The sequence below is a fragment of the Hippopotamus amphibius genome, chromosome 17 (genome assembly GCF_030028045.1).
Source record: "Hippopotamus amphibius kiboko isolate mHipAmp2 chromosome 17, mHipAmp2.hap2, whole genome shotgun sequence".
Lineage (NCBI taxonomy): Eukaryota > Metazoa > Chordata > Mammalia > Artiodactyla > Hippopotamidae > Hippopotamus > Hippopotamus amphibius.
The window spans coordinates 39,462,523-39,481,819 of NC_080202.1; the positions used below are offsets into that span (position 1 = coordinate 39,462,523).

Consider the following 19,297-nt stretch of genomic DNA (forward strand, 5'->3'; position numbering starts at 1 on the left):
AGACTCAGAATAGCAAAGGACTTAGAATCCCAAAGTTGTCTACCAGCATCTGCAGCCCACTTAGGTTGGGTTGTCCCTCTAGTGCAGTGATTTTCAACCCTGGCTATATGAGTCACTTTTGGGGATCTTTTAAAAAATGTCATAAACCTTGGCCCTACCTCAGAGATCTGATTTAATTGATTTGAGGTGTGACCTGGGCAACAGTATTTTTGAAAAGTTCCTTGGATTACAATGTGTAATTGGGGTGAGAACCACTGTGTTCTAGAAGGACCATAACTCGATGCTGGTTATCCTCTCTGATTCAGGGTCTTGAACTTAGTCTATGTCTGACATGCTTGAGTAGTTGGAGGGTGCTGAGGTCTTGCTTCCCAAGATTCCAGTTTCCAGAAGTCTCTTTGACCCTTTTTTTTTGCAGCCCCCTACACCCTCCACACTCCCTAATTCTTCCCCCTTTCCTAACCAACAATCCCAAATCCTGCCCAGAGAGGATGTTACCAAGGCAACCAGCTTAATCTGGTAACTATGGCATGTGCTGGGAGTGGAGCCCTCCCCTCCTCTTATTTGGTTCATAAAATGCCTGGGGAACTCCAAGCCACTCCAGCCAGTTTCTCCTCTTAACCCTAGGGGTATTAGGGTATCTGATAAAGTGGGTCTAGGAAACTGATACTTGAATCTCTGTTTTAGTTTCTTAGCCAAAATTGTGCTCTCTCTCTTTTTTTTTTTACTGTTCCTTTTTGCAAATCCACAAACAGATGGGTGTGCAAAGCTTTATTTCTGTGAACACATGCTCTTTTACACATAGGACCAGATAAGCACACACAGTGACACATGTGTAGTACACACCCTGTTCAGTTCTACCACCACTCCCAGCCTTTAGCATTCCTGTCCCTACCTGGTCCGTGCACAGTAAACAGAGGTGGGGCATTGTCCAAGGAGCCCCAACCTGTCTGTCACCTGGTGCCACTCCCCCACCTTGTTACCTTAACCTTGATGTGCTTACACGGAGGGTGTCTCTATACCCCTCTCCTCCTGGGACAGTGTATCCTTAGGGACAGAATGCTCTGGGCACAGGCATCAGGAATAAGGATTATTTGGAGGGCAAATTCAGTACCACTTACCCCACTCCACGGTTATGTCATCTCTGGAGGGGTTCTCTAGGCCTGATGGTGTTGGTTGGCAGTTCTAGGATTTGTCACCCATCTCCAGGACTCTGCTTCCTCTTGCTGCCAGTAGGCTCAGGTGCCCTTGTGCTCCTGGTCTCCTCCTCCTCCTGCCTACCGTCTCTTTTCCTCACCCTAATTAGACCTGCCACAACCTGCTGCTCCCTGCCTGGCTCCTACCTGCCTGCCAGTACCTGCCTCTCACAGGCCAGGCCCTCACCACCTATTGTGCCCTATCAGAAAGGGCAGATGGGTACCGCCCCCATTTCCAATGCCAATCCACCCAGGGTCTTCCCAGTCCTTCTTACAGAAGGAAATGACCACATATTCCACTGCGTATGGCACAGAGCACACAATCGAGATCGAGAGTGATGGACACCCAATCAGCAATTTTGTAGGTTTCACCTGAATACAGGTAGGTGCGTCAAGGTTCAGCCTGGTTCTTTGCAATGGTACTGAGAGTCCTCGTAAGCCTTGAACCAGGAACCCCGTCTCCATTGGTAAATTCCTCCTCTCCCCCTTGTCCTTAAGGTCTGCGTCTGCTCTGAACCCAATGCCATTCAGCCCCTTACTGTTTCCCTCGCGGTCAGCCCCAAGTTCAAGCCTCGCGCGGCCTAGTGGGGCGGGCCCATGAAGAATAGGGGCGGGGACTGGGCGGGGACTGGAGAAGGGGGCGCGGTCTCAATTCTGCCACCTTCCCCCGGGCCAGGAGCGCAGCCGCCGCCGCCGCCGCCGCCGCGTCCTCTCAGCCTTGCGCTCCTCCCGCTGCCTCTGCCGCCGCAGCCCGGCCCAGGAGCGCAGAGCCGTGGGCACCGGCCCCGCAGCCTAACCACCCTTCGGGCCGCGTGCGCTGCCGCAGGCATGGGGGGCCACTAAGAGCGGGCACTCCTTCCCTCTGGCACCTCCCCCGGCCACTGGCCACTGGACTCCGGCCAGCGAGCCTCGGGCACCTCTGGCCCCCAGTCCAGCGCCTGGCCCGGCCCTCCGCTCTGCCCCTCCGGCTCTGAGCATCGTGTCCCCGCCCCCCCCGCCCGTGCCTGGGACACCTGGGTCCCCCGGCGGCCCCGAGCAGAGGGGCGGGGTGGGGGGGGGGCATGAAGCCGCTGGAGAAATTTCTGAAGAAGCAGACGTCGCAGCTGGCGGGGCGAACGGTGGCGGGAGGTTCCGGCGGGGGTCCGGGGAGCTGCGGCGGGCCTGGAGGGGGTGGGGGACCTGGCGGGGGCGGCGGTCCAGCCGGGGGACCGCGGCCGCTGCAGCGGCGTCAGAGCGTGTCTCGCCTGCTGCTCCCAGCTTTCCTGCGGGAGCCCCCCGCCGAGCCGGGGCTGGAGCCGCCCCCAGAGGAGGACGGGGGAGAGCCGGCGGGGGTCGCGGAGGAGCTCGTCAGCGGGGGACCCTGTTGGCTGCAGCTAGAGGAGGTGCCGGGGCCCGGGCCTCTCGGGGGAGGGGGGCCCCTGCGCTCCCCTTCCTCATACTCCTCAGACGAGCTGTCCCCAGGCGAGCCTCTGACTTCCCCACCCTGGGCCCCTCTGGGCGCCCCCGAGCGGCCGGAGCATCTTCTGAACCGGGTTCTGGAGCGGCTGGCCGGAGGGGCCACCAGGGACAGCGCCGCCTCAGGTAAGGAGTCCGCTGGCTCATCTAGTGGGTTGCCACCTGGTTCCTCTTCTTTGCCCTTGGACGGTGGGTGGGAGTGGCGCTATGCCAGAGCCTCGGTCTGGGGTTAAGTGGTCAGCTGAAGTGGGGTAGGGGCCTATGGGAGGAACACATCTTTCCGCAGCAGAGACGTGGCAGTGCCACCTTGCTCTCTGTAGCGGACTCACCAGCGGCTGGAGAAGAAGCTGAACCCCTTTCTCTCCTTGAGCCAGCCTTCCTCTCCCCTGGACATTTCATCTAGACCCTCATGGGTCCCTGATGTTGACCACCTCCTTCTGTGGCCCAAAACTAGGGCCTGACACATTAAGATGGAAGCTGCCCAGACCAGTCAGTGCAGCCCCCTAGAGGTGGCCTAGCCCTGAAAGACCTTCCAGGAGTCCCCGATTCTGTTTAGAAGCCCCAGAGCAGAGGGCTGGCCCACTCAGTGGGGCAGTGCCAGACAAGCACATGGCCCAAGCTGCCTTTTGGGCTCTGGCAAAGGGATGCATTGTCCTTAGCAGCTTGGGGGGAGGGTGGCATTCTAGTTGGGGGCTGACTCAGAAGATGTTTGTTGGGGGAGAGGTGGGCTGGGCAGACATCAGGGCCCTGCAGCATCCAGGGGGGTCTGAACCTCTCCAACTCCCGCCCTTCCGGTGGCAGGCCTCGGCACACGGCCTCTTTAAAAAATAACCACACCCTGACAGGCTTATTCCCTAAATGATGATGCTGTTTTGCCACTCCCCATCAGCACCCCTACTAAGGGGATTTTGAGGAAACTGAGGCCCCAGATTCCTGGTTAGTAGCTGAGGTAGAAAACAGGAGGGTCTTTAGGGCTAGCTCTCTGCATTGCACTAAGCCCAGCAGGGTCTGAGGACTGGGAGCCCTGGTTGAGGGCCTAAAGATGGGGGTTTCACACTTTGCTCCCAGACCTTTGCAGGGATCCCTAACGCAGGTGTGTGGAAGGAGGCTCCACTCCCTTAGATTTTTCTCAAGACCCAGGTACTCTTCTTAGCTCAGGTTGTAGTTGCCCTGGGGAGCTGACACCTTTTAGATTTAGTTAGAAAAATATCAGACACACACAGCTCTCTTAACCATAACTTCCCGCCTACACCACACACCCTATGTCTTTATGACACATTCCCTGGGGAGGCTGTGCTTTGGACCAGAGCCTGCCTTGGAAAAGACAGACGCCAAACTGTAGCCCCCATAGCAGCATCTCCCCCACTCTGCCCCATGTTTCTCTTCCTTTGCTCTGTTTAGCTCTCCTGTGAGATAAAAGAGTAGAGGAAGGATTTCTGGCATCACTATTCCTCGCCCCCATCCCTGGAGCTGAGGGTCAGAGCCGGGGACCTCTCAGACTCACTTTAAAAACTGGGCAGAGAGGAAAAGGGGAAAACTGTCTTTCCCGTTCCGCAGGGGCCTGGTGTCACAGACGCTGCTCAGTCTTCCCTGGGGAAGGACTCTTGAACTGATTGTCACTGTATTACCTGGACTGGCAGGCTGGATCCCCAGAGTAACTGGTTTGGGGAACCCCAAACCAGTCCCAGAGTGAATGAGAATCAGCTTAACCTGCCACTCTGATATTCTCCAATATAACCAATGCACTTAAGCCATCTTGGTTCCCTCCCAGGGCTTGTGGGCAGAGGGGACTTTCGGAAGGTACCCAAACTAGCCAAAGGCTCTCAACCGTCTAAACAGCCCCATCTGCCCACTGTACTCTACTCTGGCACCCTGCTTGCCCCAGGCATAGTGAGAAAAGAACAAAGACTCAGGAGTCTGGGTTCTTGCTCTAGCTCCAGGCAAGTCCCTCCCAGCTCTGGGCCTCGGTTTCTCTCGTTTGTGAAATGAAATAGTCAAAGTAGAGGATCTTGTGTTGATTCTCCCGCTCGACCTTCATGGCTAGAATTGGAGGCCAGGGGATGGTGACCCAAGGGCCATCAGAAGCCTTAGTTTTGTCTTGAGGCAGTACCTGGGGACCTGACCCTAACCTGTCCTGGTGAGGACACCTGGCTCCCTCCTCACACCCTGCCTGTCTGTGTGTGCCAGGCTGCCCTGCCCCACCCCAGGGCTGGCTGCAAGTCAGGGCGACCTTGTACCTGGCTGACTGGATGAGCCAGGCCCAGGTGGGGGTGTGGAGGGGGAAAGGGTGGTGTAAGGAGCCACTCCCCTCCACCCTTCCATCATTAACTCTTCCATCCCTGGGCTTCCGGAGGACACAGGCTTTCTATTTAAAGGCTTCGGATCAAAGAGATGGTAGTCCCTCCCTCTCCCTTTTAATGGGGCTGGTTCTCACCTGCCTAGTTGGAACTCAAAGCTGTTAGGTAGGGAGTGGGGAGGGGAGGAGGGACACACACATACACAAACACACCCCTCCAACCCTAACCTCTGTGCTTAGAAGTTCTCTTTGTCTAGAGACACTTCTGGGGGCAACCTCTTTTTTTAAGGGCAGATCTCAAGCTTGGTGTATTAACTGACCAGCTTCCCACATGCACTGGAGAGAAGTGGGCGTGGCCATCGAAGGGCGCGCCCTCCTTCCCTCCAGCTGCCTTGGCAGCTGCCAACCCCACCCCCGCAGCGGCTGCCCAGAACCTTCATGGGTGTGTGTGTGCGTGCGCAGGCGCAGAGCATGACTGGGCAGGTGGCTGGCACTCCAGCCTGGCTAAAGAGAATTTGCCCTGGGAGGCAAGGAGGGGTGGTGGTGAGTGTCAAAGCGGGTCCTGGAAGTGCCCTCCTGATATCAGCGGTGGCAATTGCTCTCTGCAGATATCCTGCTGGATGACATCGTCCTCACCCATTCTCTCTTCCTTCCCACGGAGAAATTTCTGCAGGAGCTACACCAGTAATATCCTTTAATGGAGCTTACAAAAGGGGAGGTCAGGAGGGAGCCTCTCCTCCCACCTGACATGTGATGTGAAGGTCTAAGCTTTTCCCTAGAAAACACACCTGGGTTTCAATTCCAGGTTTTTCACTCACCAGCTGTGTGACCTTGGGTGGATCACCTAGCCTTCTGGGGCCTCAGTTTCCTCTTCTGTAAAATGGGGGTACATAGCACCTGCCCTGCCTCCCTATGTGGCTGCTACGAAGACCGTTCTGACAGCAGATGTGAGACTGCTTTGGAGACTGCAGAGCCCTGTATAGAAGTAAGGTGTTATTATTCTATTAAAAGTGCCTCTCTCCCCACTGAATCATTGCTCTAAACATCTGGTTGCCCAGTGAGTTATTACAGGGTCTGGTGTAAACATCAGGTCATGGCCATCCTTCAGTAGGGTCTACTAGAGACAAGCCACTGCCTGGGCTATTCATAGGGCCTCTCACCAAGCTATTCTAGGACCTAATTGTAAATGTCAGGTCAGTGGGTAGAATATCATAGGCCTTACACTGAGGTATGGTCAGGCTTGTGGTTAGTACCATTGGCCTTCATCAGCCCGCTGTGAGCTCTGGGCTATAGGCTGATCAGGGATTGGGTGGGTCCAGGCAGAGTAGCTTCTAGTGAATTTCCTCAAGTGACATTCAAACAGGCAGGAGCAGGAGCTGGATGTGGTCAAGTGGGTGCCATCCTACCTACTCTGGCAAAAATCTGGGCTGAGGCATGAGGGGATCTTGGTTCCAGGGACCCTTGGAGCCCCGTTCTCCCTGGCCCCAAACCTAGAAAATTTTTAGGGATGGCTTTGCCTCCCATTGCCTCCCATACCCCTTCCCAGTGTCCTCAGGTCTGCCTGCCCAGGGCTTTTTCTTAACTTAGGGGTCAGCTTTGTTTGGGCAGGAGGCATGGAGGGCCCCGAGGGGCTGGGCCGGAAGCAAGCCTGTCTAGCCATGCTCCTTCATTTCCTGGACACCTACCAGGGGCTGCTGCAGGAGGAAGAGGGGGCTGGCCGCATCATCAAGGTGGGCCTGGGATGAGAAGGTGGGTGAGAAGGCTGTTTGCTCTGGAAGGGGGCCCCTTTGAAGGAACCATACTCCTTAAGCTGGGTACCTGGAAGGAAAAGATGCCAGCGAGCCTTAGCACATACAGTGCTTCTGTGCTGGAAGGCATGGAGACCCTGCCCTGTCCTCGCAGAGAGTGATGCTTGGGATGAGACCCCTGCCCTCACCTGCCCTCACCTTCTCTCTCCTTGTCTCTGCAGGATCTGTACCTGCTGATCATGAAGGATGAGTCCCTTTACCAGGACCTCCGAGAGGACACACTGAGGCTGCACCAGCTTGTGGAAACAGTGGAGCTAAAGTGAGGGGAATGGGCCAGAGGAGGGGACAGGAAAGAAGTCCCCCTTGTTCCTCTATTACAGGGCTGGGTGCCTCTGGCATTTGGGCTCCAAATGGGCTTTTATTTCATTCCCTTTCTCTTACTGGAGAGTAGCACAAAGCACTGCCTCCAGTCATTTTTGGGGTCCATTCCCCATCCATTTATTTGTCAATCCAATCATCTGCTGAAAAATATTGAACAACCATCACTATAGGAAAAAGAGCCCTTATTTGTAGCTTTTGCTGATTCCCATGGTGTAAATTCTCTCACCATGGGTGATTCCAAGCTACCAATATGACGCCACTGAATGTGAAGTTGGGAAGAGATTTGCAGTAGCAGGCCATTATGTAGTATTTTCACCATACAAATCCAACAGATGTAGATAACCTGAAGAGCATAGATAAAATTGAAATATAATGGGACTTCCTAGGTGGCGCAGTGGTAAAGAATCCACCTGCTAATGCAGGGGACACAGGTTCGAGCCCTGCCCTGGGAAGATTCCACATGTCATGGAGCAACTAAGCCTATGCACCACAACTATTGAGCCTGTGCTCTAGAGCCCGTGAGCCACAACTATTGAGCCCATGTGCCACAACTATTGAAGCCCACGTGCCCAGGGCCCATGCTCCACAACAAGAGAAGCCACTACAATGAGGAGCCCGTGCACCACAATGAAGAGCAGCCCCCACTCACAGCAAGTAGAAAAAGCCCGTGTGCAGCAACGAAGACCCAATGCAGCCAATAAATAAATTAAATAAATATATAAATTTATAAAAAAAAAAGAAACATAGTGAAACAATTAGGACTTTTTTGGTAATACTTTGGCTGTAAGTTTATAAAATATACATTTATAGATGATTACATATTTTATATATATGTAAGTTTATATCTATATATGTATAATTAATTTTTAAATGGCTGTGTTTAAAACCAGTTGGCAAAACTCCCCCAAATTTAACAATCTGCTTTCATGAGCCAATATGAGCTGGCCTCAGGATACCACTGCATCCATCCCTATATCTTTTCAGTCCTTTCAGTTTCTCTCTGCTCCATCCCACCATTGTAACCCTCATTTAGGCCTCATCACCTCTCACCTGGATTATCACCACAGCCTCTGATCCAGGGCTTCAGCTTATGGCTTTGTGTCTTTCTTTCTCTTCCTTCCTTCCTTCCTTCCTTCCTTCCTTCCTTCCTTCCTTCCTTCCTTCCTTCCTTCCTCCCTTTCTTTTTTGGCTGTGTTGCATCTTTGTTACTGTGCTCAGGCTTCTCAGTGCAGTGGCTTCTCTTGCTGCGGAGCATGGGCTCTAGGCACTCGGGCTTCAGCAGTTGCAGCACACGGGCTCAGTAGTTGTGGCAGAGCCTCAGTAGTTGTGGTGCACAGGCTTGGTTGCTCCGCGGCATGTGGAATCTTCCCAGACCAGGGATGGAACCCATGTCCCCTGCATTGACAGGCAGATTCTTAACCACTACGCCACCAGGGAAGTCCTTGTGTCTTTCTTAGGCTGACAGAGAGATTTTTCAAACTTGACAACATTGTGCTTCTGTTCCAAAAATATCCACAGCCCCCCATTGCCTACAAGACAGTTACATCATCCTAGCCTCTCTCTTTCTGCCTTTTGCTGATCCTTCCCGTCTCATCTCCCACATCCCCCTTCACCTGTGACACTCCCTGTACACCCCACCATTCCATGAACACCTGTGTGTTCCCAGCTTCCTGCTGTCACTTATATGGTTCACCCCAGAGTGCCCTCCCCCACCCCCTTCTCTTCCTGTTGTCCTTCAGGGTCCAGATCAAATGCCATCTTCTCAGTGAGAGTATCTTTTAGCAGTAGCTGTCCCTTCTCCCACACCAACATAACTCCTTTTACCTTTATTATTATATCACCTAGCACCTCCTGCCTTGTGTTAGAAGTAGCTGTATGCATGTCTGTCTCCCTCCCAGACTGTGAAGTTCTTGTCGGCAAAATTCAGCAAACAGCTGATGACCTACACCTCCAGGCAGTGTGCTAGGCCTGGAGGATGAAAATAAAATTCAGTCAGCTCTCAATCTTGTAAAAGAGATAAGAAACGAACATAGACAAATGTCAGCCAATGTCCTACAGCCACTGAGACAGAAAGGTGACCTTTCCTGGTGGGTGGGATGGATAGAGAAGATTTCATGGAAGAAGTGACATTCGATTGGGGTCATTTGGACAGCTGTCCCTTGCTGGTCATTGTCCTCTCTTCTGACCCCCTTCACCACTCTCTGAACCCGAGGCCGGGGCATCCTTGACCCATTTCTGATATCCCTGCTTGATGTTGCCTGCCGCGCATGCAATCTGCCTGGCAGGGCTTCCTGACACCCAGCTGTGTCCACACCAGGATCCCAGAGGAGAGCCAGCTGCCCAGCAAGCAGGTGAAGCCACTCTTCCGCCACTTCCGTCGGATAGACTCCTGTCTGCAGACCCGCGTGGCCTTCCGGGGTTCCGATGAGAGTGAGTGTGGACAGTAGGAAGGGCAAGGCTTCCTGAGTGGCTCTGGGGGCCCTGAGGGGTTTCTGGATCCCGGACACCCTCCGTGGAGTCTCCCTGTGTCATAGAACAAGTCCTTTTCACGGCATCTTTTTCAGAAGCCAACCAATTTAAGGGTGGAGTGGGGTGGGGAACAGAGGTATCTGGGAGGGGACTGCGCTGATGATGCCATTCTGCCCACTGGTGACAAGCCACCCTCTGGTCTCTATCCAGTCTTCTGCCGGGTCTACATGCCTGACCACTCTTACGTGACCATACGCAGCCGCCTCTCAGCATCTGTGCAGGACATTCTGGGCTCTGTGACGGAGAAATTGCAGTACTCAGAGGAGCCTGCAGGGCGTGAGGATTCCCTTATCCTCGTAGCTGTGGCCTCCTCAGGAGGTGAGGGTCAGAAAGAGCTGGGCTGGGGGCGGCAGTAGGCACAAGAAAAGAAACACACAAGCCCAGTGCTCTGGGGCAGGAGTAAAGACTGAATTCTAGGCCCTGGCTGCTACTCCAATGTGGTCCTGGGGCCAGCTACGTGAGCATCACCTGGGAGCTTGCTAAAAATGCAGTATCTCAGACCCCACTTCAGACCTGCAGAATCAGTGTGCATTTTAACAAGATCCCCAGGTGACTGCTATGCACATAAAGTTGGGGAAGCACTGGTCCAGGACACTTGGATGCTGCTCTGGATGCTTGCCTCTTACTCACATTGGGATCTGGTCCTTTAACTTCCTCAAGCATCTAAGGATGCTATGTTTTTGAGGCCAAAGACACAAGGTGGGCCTCCAATCCTGGTAGGAAGGCAAAACCCCTGCAATGTAGTCATAGCCTTATTTTCCTCTAAGACAGAAAAAAATTCCTGCTTTCCCAGTGTCTCAGGGATGATAGAATAAGTGAAGAAATATAAAGAATGTTGGGAGCCAAAGGAGGTTATAAAGGCACGAGAATTCATTTTTTGAAAAATGTCAGATAAATACAGTGTGAACTGGTGATGATATGAGTCCCAGTAGTCTAGAACATTCTGTGTGGGGTTAGGAGTTTCTGGATGGGACGGTGGCAGTGGCTGGGGTGTGTGAGGGTGCAGGATCCAGGGCTGAGGCAGAGCAGCTTGTCTTCCTGCAGAGAAGGTCCTTCTCCAGCCGACAGAAGACTGTGTCTTCACCACGCTGGGCATCAACAGCCACCTGTTTGCCTGCACTCGAGACAGCTATGAGGCCCTGGTAAGAACTCCTTCACAAGCCTTGGCTGCGAGCGAAGGCTGAGAGGGGCCAGGAGCAGGCATTCACAAGCCCAGCCCCTGTGCCCCTGCCTGCCACCAGGTGCCGCTCCCCGAGGAGATCCAGGTCTCCCCTGGAGACACAGAGATCCACCGAGGGGAGCCTGAGGACGTTGCCAACCACCTTACCGCCTTCCACTGGGAGCTGTTCCGCTGTGTGCACGAGGTGGGGATTGAGGCTGCAGGTGGGCTGGGGGCCTGGAGGGAGGAAACGCCTGGGCTGAATGTTCTGGTTAGGACGCTCCCTTGAAGCACGCCCTGAGGCAAGGGACCGCCAGAACCTCTCTAAGCCTTTGTCCCCTTATCTGAAAAAGAAAAAGAAAAAGAAAAAGAAAAAGAAAAAAAGCTAAAAGAGAGCCCCACCCCCCGCCCCCCACCAGGGTGGTTCAGGATCCAAGTGCTGCTTACACAAAACCTGAGCCACGGTTAGTATTTGTGAAATATTCACTATTAAAGAAAATATGGCAGCGACAGTAATGTCGATCAGATGGTTCAAGCGCCTGGCTGGCACCGGGTAAGTGTTCAGTAGATGGTAGAGTATTATTAATGTTGGTTATTTTTCCCCCCTCTCTGTTGCATCCTGTCCTGTCCCCGTGTTTTTCTATTTTCCACCCCTCCCGCCCCTGCCCTCCTCCCTTTCCCCGCGCACCGCCTCTCACTGCCATCTTCGCACCCGCACCCCCCACGCCCGGGCGGCCCCTCCGCCACCGCGGGGCAGCTGGAGTTCGTGGACTATGTGTTCCACGGGGAGCGCGGCCGCCGCGAGACGGCCAACCTGGAGCTGCTGCTGCAGCGCTGCAGCGAGGTCACGCATTGGGTGGCCACCGAGGTGCTGCTCTGCGAGGCTCCGGGCAAGCGCGCGCAGCTGCTCAAGAAGTTCATCAAGATCGCGGCCATGTGAGTGCGGCCGGCCGGCGGCGGAGGGGGAGGCCACGGCCACCAGCCCACCCGCTGACCCCGCCTCCCGCCCCCGCAGCTGCAAGCAGAACCAGGACCTGCTGTCCTTCTACGCCGTGGTCATGGGGCTGGACAACGCCGCGGTCAGCCGCCTGAGGCTCACCTGGGAGGTGATGCGGTCTCTTCCCTTTCCTCTCCTCCCACCTGTGCTGGCCTACCTGGGGGATTTTGGCCTGCAGCCTCAGTCTTGACATCCCGGGCTCACCCCCAAAGCGGCCTCCCGGGATCGCGGCTCGCCTCTAGGGAGCTTTTGTGCAGATTGGAAAGAGGCGCCCTCTTCTGGCAAATACAGCCCCGGGGCGCACAGCAGGGCTGAGGGACCCGGTCCCCGGGCAGATTTGTGGAGGTGGATTCCGCGCCTGGGAGAAGAGGGGGATGGGGGCGGGGAGCAGCCCAGGCCAGGGCTCAGACTTGGCTCTTGGATTTCCGCCAGCATCCAGTGAGGCCTTGTACGTGCCACATGCATCTGCGGAGGCCTCCATGTCCCCAGAATAACTCGTTCCTCTGGGCCGCTTCAAGCTCCGCAGACCTAGCCCAGGGCTGGCTTTACTTCCTGGCCGGCCAGGTTCCCAGCCCCATCAAGACACTCAGGCCCTTTCCCCCTCTAACACCTGGGCATTAGTCGGGAGATCCAAGGAAACCCAAGGAGCTCCAGGCTCTGACAGCTCTTCTCCTTCCTTCAAACTGCAGAAGCTGCCAGGGAAATTCAAGAACTTGTTCCGCAAATTTGAGAACCTGACAGTGAGTGGATTTGGCTCTTTTATCTGCCCCTGGACTGGCACCCCCGAGACTTTCTGTGCCCATAAACCTTTTACCTCAAGTTCCCTTTCAAGGTTTTTAGTGCCTCAGCACCCCACCCCCACCCCGACCCCCATCCTTGCCCACCACACTGGGAGGGAAGATGGGAGGATCACCGCTTTGTTATCCCTGGAGGAGAGGGGAGAGCCGTTGAGCCCCCAGCAAGACACCCAAGCACACCCTCTCTGATAGGACATATTTCTAGGGCAGGGACTGAGGGAGAGAGGGGAGGGCGACTTCGGGGTACAATGGGCCTATCTGTCCCTTTATCCCTCTTCTGCGGAATGCCAGGACCCCTGCAGGAATCACAAAAGCTACCGAGAAGTGATCTCCAAAATGAAACCCCCTGTGATTCCTTTCGTGCCTCTGATCCTCAAAGGTGAGAGAGTCACTTCCAGACTACGTTCTTCTCTCCACTCTCCATGCTTCATTCTGACCCTTAATCCCTTCTCAACTCAAGTCTTTGTGTGCCCATCTAGAGAGGAGACCCCCCCAGACTGAGTGTGGTCTGGGGAAGGGGAAGGGCCTTTTGGACCTCCTCTCTTACCCATTTGCTTCTCTCCCCATCCCTAGACCTGACTTTCCTGCACGAGGGGAGTAAGACCCTTGTAGATGGTTTGGTGAACATTGAGAAGCTGGTGAGTGGCACTGCCAACCCCAGTCCTGTGAGTGGAGGGTGCTGGCATCCTCCCCCTCTCCTGGCATCCCCCCCTAAAGGCAGCAACCTTCCTCATGGCTCCCAGCTTGCCCGACAGACTCCTGACTGTCTCCCTGGTGGTGTCACTGTGACAACCTGCCCACCAGTTCCAAAACTGACAGGCAGCTTGGGGTGGGGGGAACTCTGCCTCCCCCTCACTTGGCACCCTATTACACCCCTTCTTTGGTCCTTTAGAGACCCTCCAGAGTTGGGGACTGGAGGGAGTAAAACCAACAGAGTTGGAGATTGGAGGAGGGAGAGCATTAGAAGGGGGAGCATCTTTCCGTGTCTTTTTCGGGACTCATTCCTTGTCATCTCCCAGCACTCGGTGGCGGAAAAAGTGAGGACAGTCCGCAAATACCGGAGCCAGCCCCTTTGTGAGTACCTGAAGTTTTGAGAGCGTTGCAGGTAGAGCTTTGACTGAGCGGGAGGGAGGGTTCCTAGGAGAAGCCCCACTCAAATGTTTATTTCCTTAAACGTGTCATTTCTCCACTCTCTCCTTGGCCTCCCTGGGGGCTTTCCTGCCCAACATCCGTCCCAATCCACACCCTTCTCTGGCTGGTATGTGTGTAGGGGAAGAAGGGTGGCCAGCGCCCTAACCACCTCCCTGTCCTCACACCCCCAGGCCTTGATATGGAGGCCTCCCCCCACCACCTGCAGACCAAGGCCTACGTGCGCCAGTTCCAGGTCATCGACAACCAGAACCTCCTCTTCGAGCTCTCCTACAAGCTGGAGGCCAATAGTCAGTGAGAAGTGAGGTTCTGGCTGGCCCCTCACCAGGGTTTTCTGGCATCTGACACTCAAGCACTTTGCACGAAGTCCCAATCCACATCTGACATCTTTCCCCAGGAGCCGCTTCCCACTGCATGGGAAAGAGTTGGGTGGATTTAGCCCTGGACTCATAAGCCTGTTCGTCCTGCTGAAGTCCTCTCCCCTTTGCTCCTTCAAGCCCAAACCACACTCTGCTGGTGCCTGCCCTCCCAGGGGAAGGGGGCGGAGAGCTCCTTCCCCGGCCCCTCCCACTGAGGTCTGTTCCAGGGATGGAGTTCCCAACCTCCTCTTCCCAAGCAGGCAGGAAAGCTGCCGCCCTTCTGTCTCGCAGAGCCGAGTTGTAGGAGGGATTGACGACCTTCCTCTCCACCACCTGCCTGGCTTCTCCCTGGTCAGGGCTGGGACCCCTAGATGTACCCCCGAGTACTAATTGTCCTTGTGTCTGTGAGTGTGTGAGTGTGCATGTGTCCCCTTTGAAGGAGCAGGAGTGCATCTGGTAACTGAGGGAGAGTGTTGTGTGTGCTGGGGAGGAGGTCCTTCTGTTTGGTGCTACCCATGTCTATTCTGCCCCTGGGACAGTGCGGGGTGCTTTCTCCACCCCCACCACTCCCTGCCCAGCTCCTCTGCTGCGCCGCAGGCCCAGGCTTCTGGGTGAAGCTGCTCAGGAGGGCAGGGAGCAGCAGCAGATGGGAGGGTTACCCGTCAGCCCTTACGAGTCCCCACTCAGGTCTCCTAAAGTCCCTGGGCTCCGATGAGACAGTAAAAGATGCTCAGGGAAACACAGTCCTATGCTGCCTACAGGACCCTCCCTCTGCGTTGCAGTGGGGTGAGGTGTGGCGGTATCAGGAGTCAGGGGTGCATGCTGTCCATACTCCTGCTTTTAGGGTGTCTCACTGCTAAGAAAGGAGTTGTCATCTCCCTTCTGGCTCTTCTGTGGGATACCAACACACGGTCTCATCCTCCTCCCTGTTGTGACTGCCACTCTGTCCTTCCCATCAGAGCTGGGTGGGGTGGCCCCTGTACCTGGGGCAGGCAGCCCCCCAATGTGGGGAAGGGAACGGCAAAGACTAGAAAGGCAAAACTGGGCCCTGGCGATGCCTTTATTACCTCTCTGTCTCCCCTCCCTCTCCCGTCACGGGCCGCCAGGGCTGAGTTGCGCAGGGCTCCGGCAGCTACGGGGTGAGGTTTCCTGGCACAGCCTCACCCTCCTTTCTGGCACCACCTCTTTCCCTTCCGAAGAGGCATCAGCAGCAGAAGCCAAAGCAGATGCTGCTCTTGCTCTGAGGGTGTATATATATTTTTACCAAAAGCTCGGAAATTGTAAATTTATTTTTTAAAACTCAAAGAGGGAAAGAGCCTTGTATCATATGTAAACTATGTATCATAGGTTATGTTGTACAGTCTCTTTTATACAGCGGTCTGTCTTGTTCCTGCCGCAAAAAAATGTCTATAGACTCCCCACCCCCAACACATTCACAGGCACTGTGTCCCACCCCCTCCATCCCTTAAGGACAGTGACCATCTGTCTACTCCTCCCTGCTACTGATGATGTGCCCTCCTCTCCCTGCAGCCACCCTTCCTCCCGACCCCTCTCAGCAGCTTTGTCGCTTCAGCTCTCACAGTCCTCCCCAGGCCCAGTGCCCACTGGTCCAGTCTCAGCTGCTGCCTGCTCCTAGCCTTGACGCCTGCCCTCCTGCCGCCCAGACGCTTCCTGGTCCCCTTTCTGTGCCCGCAGCTTTACCAGAGTGAACCGTGTGTACTGTACAGTCTCGGTTGTCATCGCAGAAACCTCCTGGTTTAAAACCCATAAACTTCCGAGAGTAAAAGCCGATAAAAGTCTATGAATCAACCCGCCTGCTGTTCTCCATTCTGTTTCTTTGAGCCTGGGGAAGGAAGGGCCGAGGGAGGGGAGAGGGAACTGCCTCTCAGGGCTCCGGACTACCTCAACCGGGCTGTTCTGGAGTGACTTTGAAAATGTGGGTGGGAAGAAAAGTTGCTAACCTTGGGAGAAATGCCACCCAGTGCCTGGGACTTTCAAGAGGGGATGTTTTAGTTCTTCCATGTTCCAGGTGCCATGGATATGTGATCTCGTTTAATTCTAACACTGTGAGGTGGAAGCTAGAAACTGGGAAGTCCCAGAAGAATGTCCAAGTTACAGGGTGAGCGAGGGGGCAGAATGGGGCCCCTAACCCTGATCTGTCCACTGCAGACAGCAGTCACATTCTCTAGCTGCTACCCAGACAGCATGCACTCTGCATACAACCAGTATCTACCAGTTATACTAAGATGTGGGGCATCTAGAGCCCAGTGTTAGGCTCTAATGAGAGCCTGAGCTCCAGCAGATACTGTATACTCAAACAGCTGTACATGAGCCCCTGACCTTCCCTCGTCCTGCATCTCAGGAAATGGTCCTCTCATCCACCCAAGTTTTCCAGACAAGATTCTAGGACTCACCCCTGATGTCGCTTTCCCTCATCCCTCACTCATCTCATCGGCCCAACCCGGTGGCTGCAATTTCAGAACACATCCTGGGACTTCCCTGGTGATCCAGTGGTAAGACTCTGTGCTTCCAATGCAGGGGGCTCGGGTTCGATCCCTGGTCGGGAAGCTAAGATCCCTTATGCCTCACCAAAAAACAAACAAACAAACAAACAAACAGGACAACCAAATACAGAACACATCTGGATTGGTCTATATCTCTACGACTTCTCTGTTACCATCTAGTCCAAACCAATTTCATGTCTTCCCTTTAGGATTGCACTAGCCTCCTACCTGGGCTCTCGGCTTCCCCTCTCCAGCCTACTCCTAACCCCGCCAGTTGGTTCTCCACCATTGTAGCCAGCGTGCTCTTTTACAAACCTAAATCAGATAGTGTATGGCTAAACTTAAAGAGCAGCGATACTAGGTATCAGTGAGGATGCGGAGCAACTGGCACTTTTATACATTGCTGGCGGGAGTGTAAATTGGTACAGCCAGTTTGGAGAACTGTTTGGTTGTATCTACTAAAACTAAATGTACACTATACCTGTGACCTAGCATTTCAACCTCTAGGTGTATACCCAAGAGAAATTAGTGCTTATGTCACCAAAAGACATGTACAAAGGTGATCATAGCAGTTTTATTCATGACAAAGAAGTTGGGAAAAACCCAAGTGTCCTTCAACAGCTGAATGGACAAATCAATTGTAGTAAATTCTTATAATGGAATATTACATAGCAATAAAAAGGAACAAACGACTACTACTACCTATGTAAATGAATCTCATAGACATAATATTGAGTAAACGAAGCCAGACATGTAGACTACACACTGTATAATTCTGTTTAGAGAAGTTAAAAAACAGGAATATTATGAGGATAGAAGTGAAAATAGTGGTTACTCGTGGGGTGGGAAAGAGTATTGAAGGGGTGTGAAGGAGCCCTCTGTAGTCATAATAATGTTCTGTATCTTTTATTGAAATATAGTTGATTTACAATGTTATGTTAGTTTCAGATGTACAGCAAAGTGATTCAGTTATATATATACATACACATATGTGTACATATGTGTATATGTATATATATATATTCTTTTCCATTATAGGTTATTAAAGATATTGAATATAGTTCCTTGTGCTATACAGTAGGTCCTTGTTGTTTATCTATTTTATATATAGTAGTGTGTATCTGTTAATCCCAAACTCCTAATTTATTCCTTCCCCTTTCCCCCTTGGTAACCATAAGTTTATTTTCTATGTCTGTGAGTCTATTTCTATTTTGTAAATAAGTTGCTTTGTATCATTGTTTTAGATTCCACGTATAAGTGATATCATATGACATTTGTCTTTGTCTGACTTACTTCACTTAGTATGATAATCTCAGGTCCATCTATGTTGCTGCAAATGGCAACATTTCATTCTTTTTTATGGCTGAATAGTATTACGTTGTATATATGTACCACATCTTCCTTTATCCATTCATCTGTCGATGGACATTTAGATTGCTTCCATGTCTTGGCTACTTCTATGAACATAATGTTCTATATCTTGACCTGGATGTGGTTACGTGTGTGTGTGTGTGTGTGTGTGTGTGTGTGTGTGTGTGTTCATTGAGATTTATATATTTCACTGTAGTGTTACATTTCAACTAAAACAATTCCAATTATAACACTCCTCTTTTTTTGTTTTATTTTTAAATAAATTTATTTTTATTTTTGGCTGCGCTGGGTCTTCATTGTTGTGTGCAGGGTTTCTCTAGTTGCAAAGAGCCGGGGCTACTCTTTGTTGCGGTGCATGGACTTAGTGCTGTGGCTTCTCTTGTTGCAGAGCACGGGCTCTAGGTTTGTGAGCTTCAGTAGTTGTGGCACACATCCTCAGTAGTTGTAGCACATGGGCTTAGTTGCTCCTCAGCATGTGGAATCTTCCCGGGTTAGGGATTGAACCCATGTTCCCTGAATTGGCAGGCAAATTCTTAACCACTGTGCCACCTGGGAATTCTACTCCTCTATTTTTGATAAGTTAGATTAAAAATCAAAATCCCCTTTCTCCGATCTCACCTCCTCTCCCTTCTCTCACTTACCCCACTCCAGCCACTCTGACTGCCTTACTGTTCCAAAAATACATAACACTCTTTCTTGTCACAGGGGTTTTACCTTTGCTCTTCCCTGAGCCTTTCCTGGCTACTCTGATCCCACCCCACCAAACCCCACTCTATTGCCCCTAATCCTCCTGTATTTTCTTCAAGGCTCTCATCGCTACCTGACACCATCTATACTTCTTTGTGTGTTTTCTCCCCCCGCCCCTAGAATGTTAGCTCCACGAGTCTGTCTTGTTCACTCTTCAGTACCTAGAACAGTATTGGGCACTGAGAAGACACTCGATACATATGTGCTGAATAAATAAATTAGGTTGTTTGAAATAGGAGCTGTAAGATGGGGACAAGACACAAAGTGATAAGAGCTCTAGGAATTAAGCCAAGGAGATTCACTACTGGTCTTGGGATAGGGGGGTGGAGGACAATAAAAAAAAAACTTCTTGGAAGAGATAACCCAGGCCTTGAAGCAGGCAAAAGGTTTGATGGCCAAAGTGTGGACGTGGGAGCATTTCTCGGCACTGAGAGCTGTCCCTCGTGACATAAGGTGGTCAAAGGGCCCTGTGGGCTGCGTGGGGAGAAAATGAGCTTAGTTAGTAATGTTGTACCTCCTAGGCTGGCTTAGCAATGAACAAAAAGGTGGAAATAATTTGGAGTGGTCAGAAGACCTGTGTAATAAGATGCTCTTGGACCTGGTATACAGTGC

General features: G+C 52.8%; 1 protein-coding gene across 4 annotated transcripts; it reads left to right on the forward strand.

Moving 5' to 3' along the window:
- Positions 1 to 1,822: 1,822 nt before the first annotated feature.
- RAPGEFL1 (Rap guanine nucleotide exchange factor like 1) lies at positions 1,823 to 18,201 on the forward strand. Of its 4 annotated transcripts, none has more exons than XM_057717146.1 (15): positions 1,826 to 2,774; positions 5,553 to 5,631; positions 6,539 to 6,674; positions 6,914 to 7,011; positions 9,391 to 9,503; positions 9,753 to 9,920; positions 10,632 to 10,744; positions 10,844 to 10,966; positions 11,519 to 11,697; positions 11,777 to 11,867; positions 12,448 to 12,498; positions 12,847 to 12,934; positions 13,129 to 13,193; positions 13,575 to 13,629; positions 13,878 to 18,200. In XM_057717146.1, the coding sequence occupies exons 1-15, from the start codon at positions 2,255 to 2,257 to the stop codon at positions 14,000 to 14,002; spliced, it is 2,004 nt and encodes a 667-aa protein (XP_057573129.1). In that variant the 5' UTR covers positions 1,826 to 2,254; the 3' UTR covers positions 14,003 to 18,200. The 4 variants fall into 4 exon arrangements, with proteins under 4 accessions (XP_057573131.1, XP_057573132.1, XP_057573129.1 ...); XM_057717147.1 differs by having other exon boundaries at positions 1,828 to 2,774; positions 10,647 to 10,744; positions 13,878 to 18,199; XM_057717148.1 differs by lacking the exon at positions 13,878 to 18,200 and having other exon boundaries at positions 1,823 to 2,774; positions 13,448 to 13,586.
- The last annotated feature ends 1,096 nt before the right edge of the window (positions 18,202 to 19,297 follow it).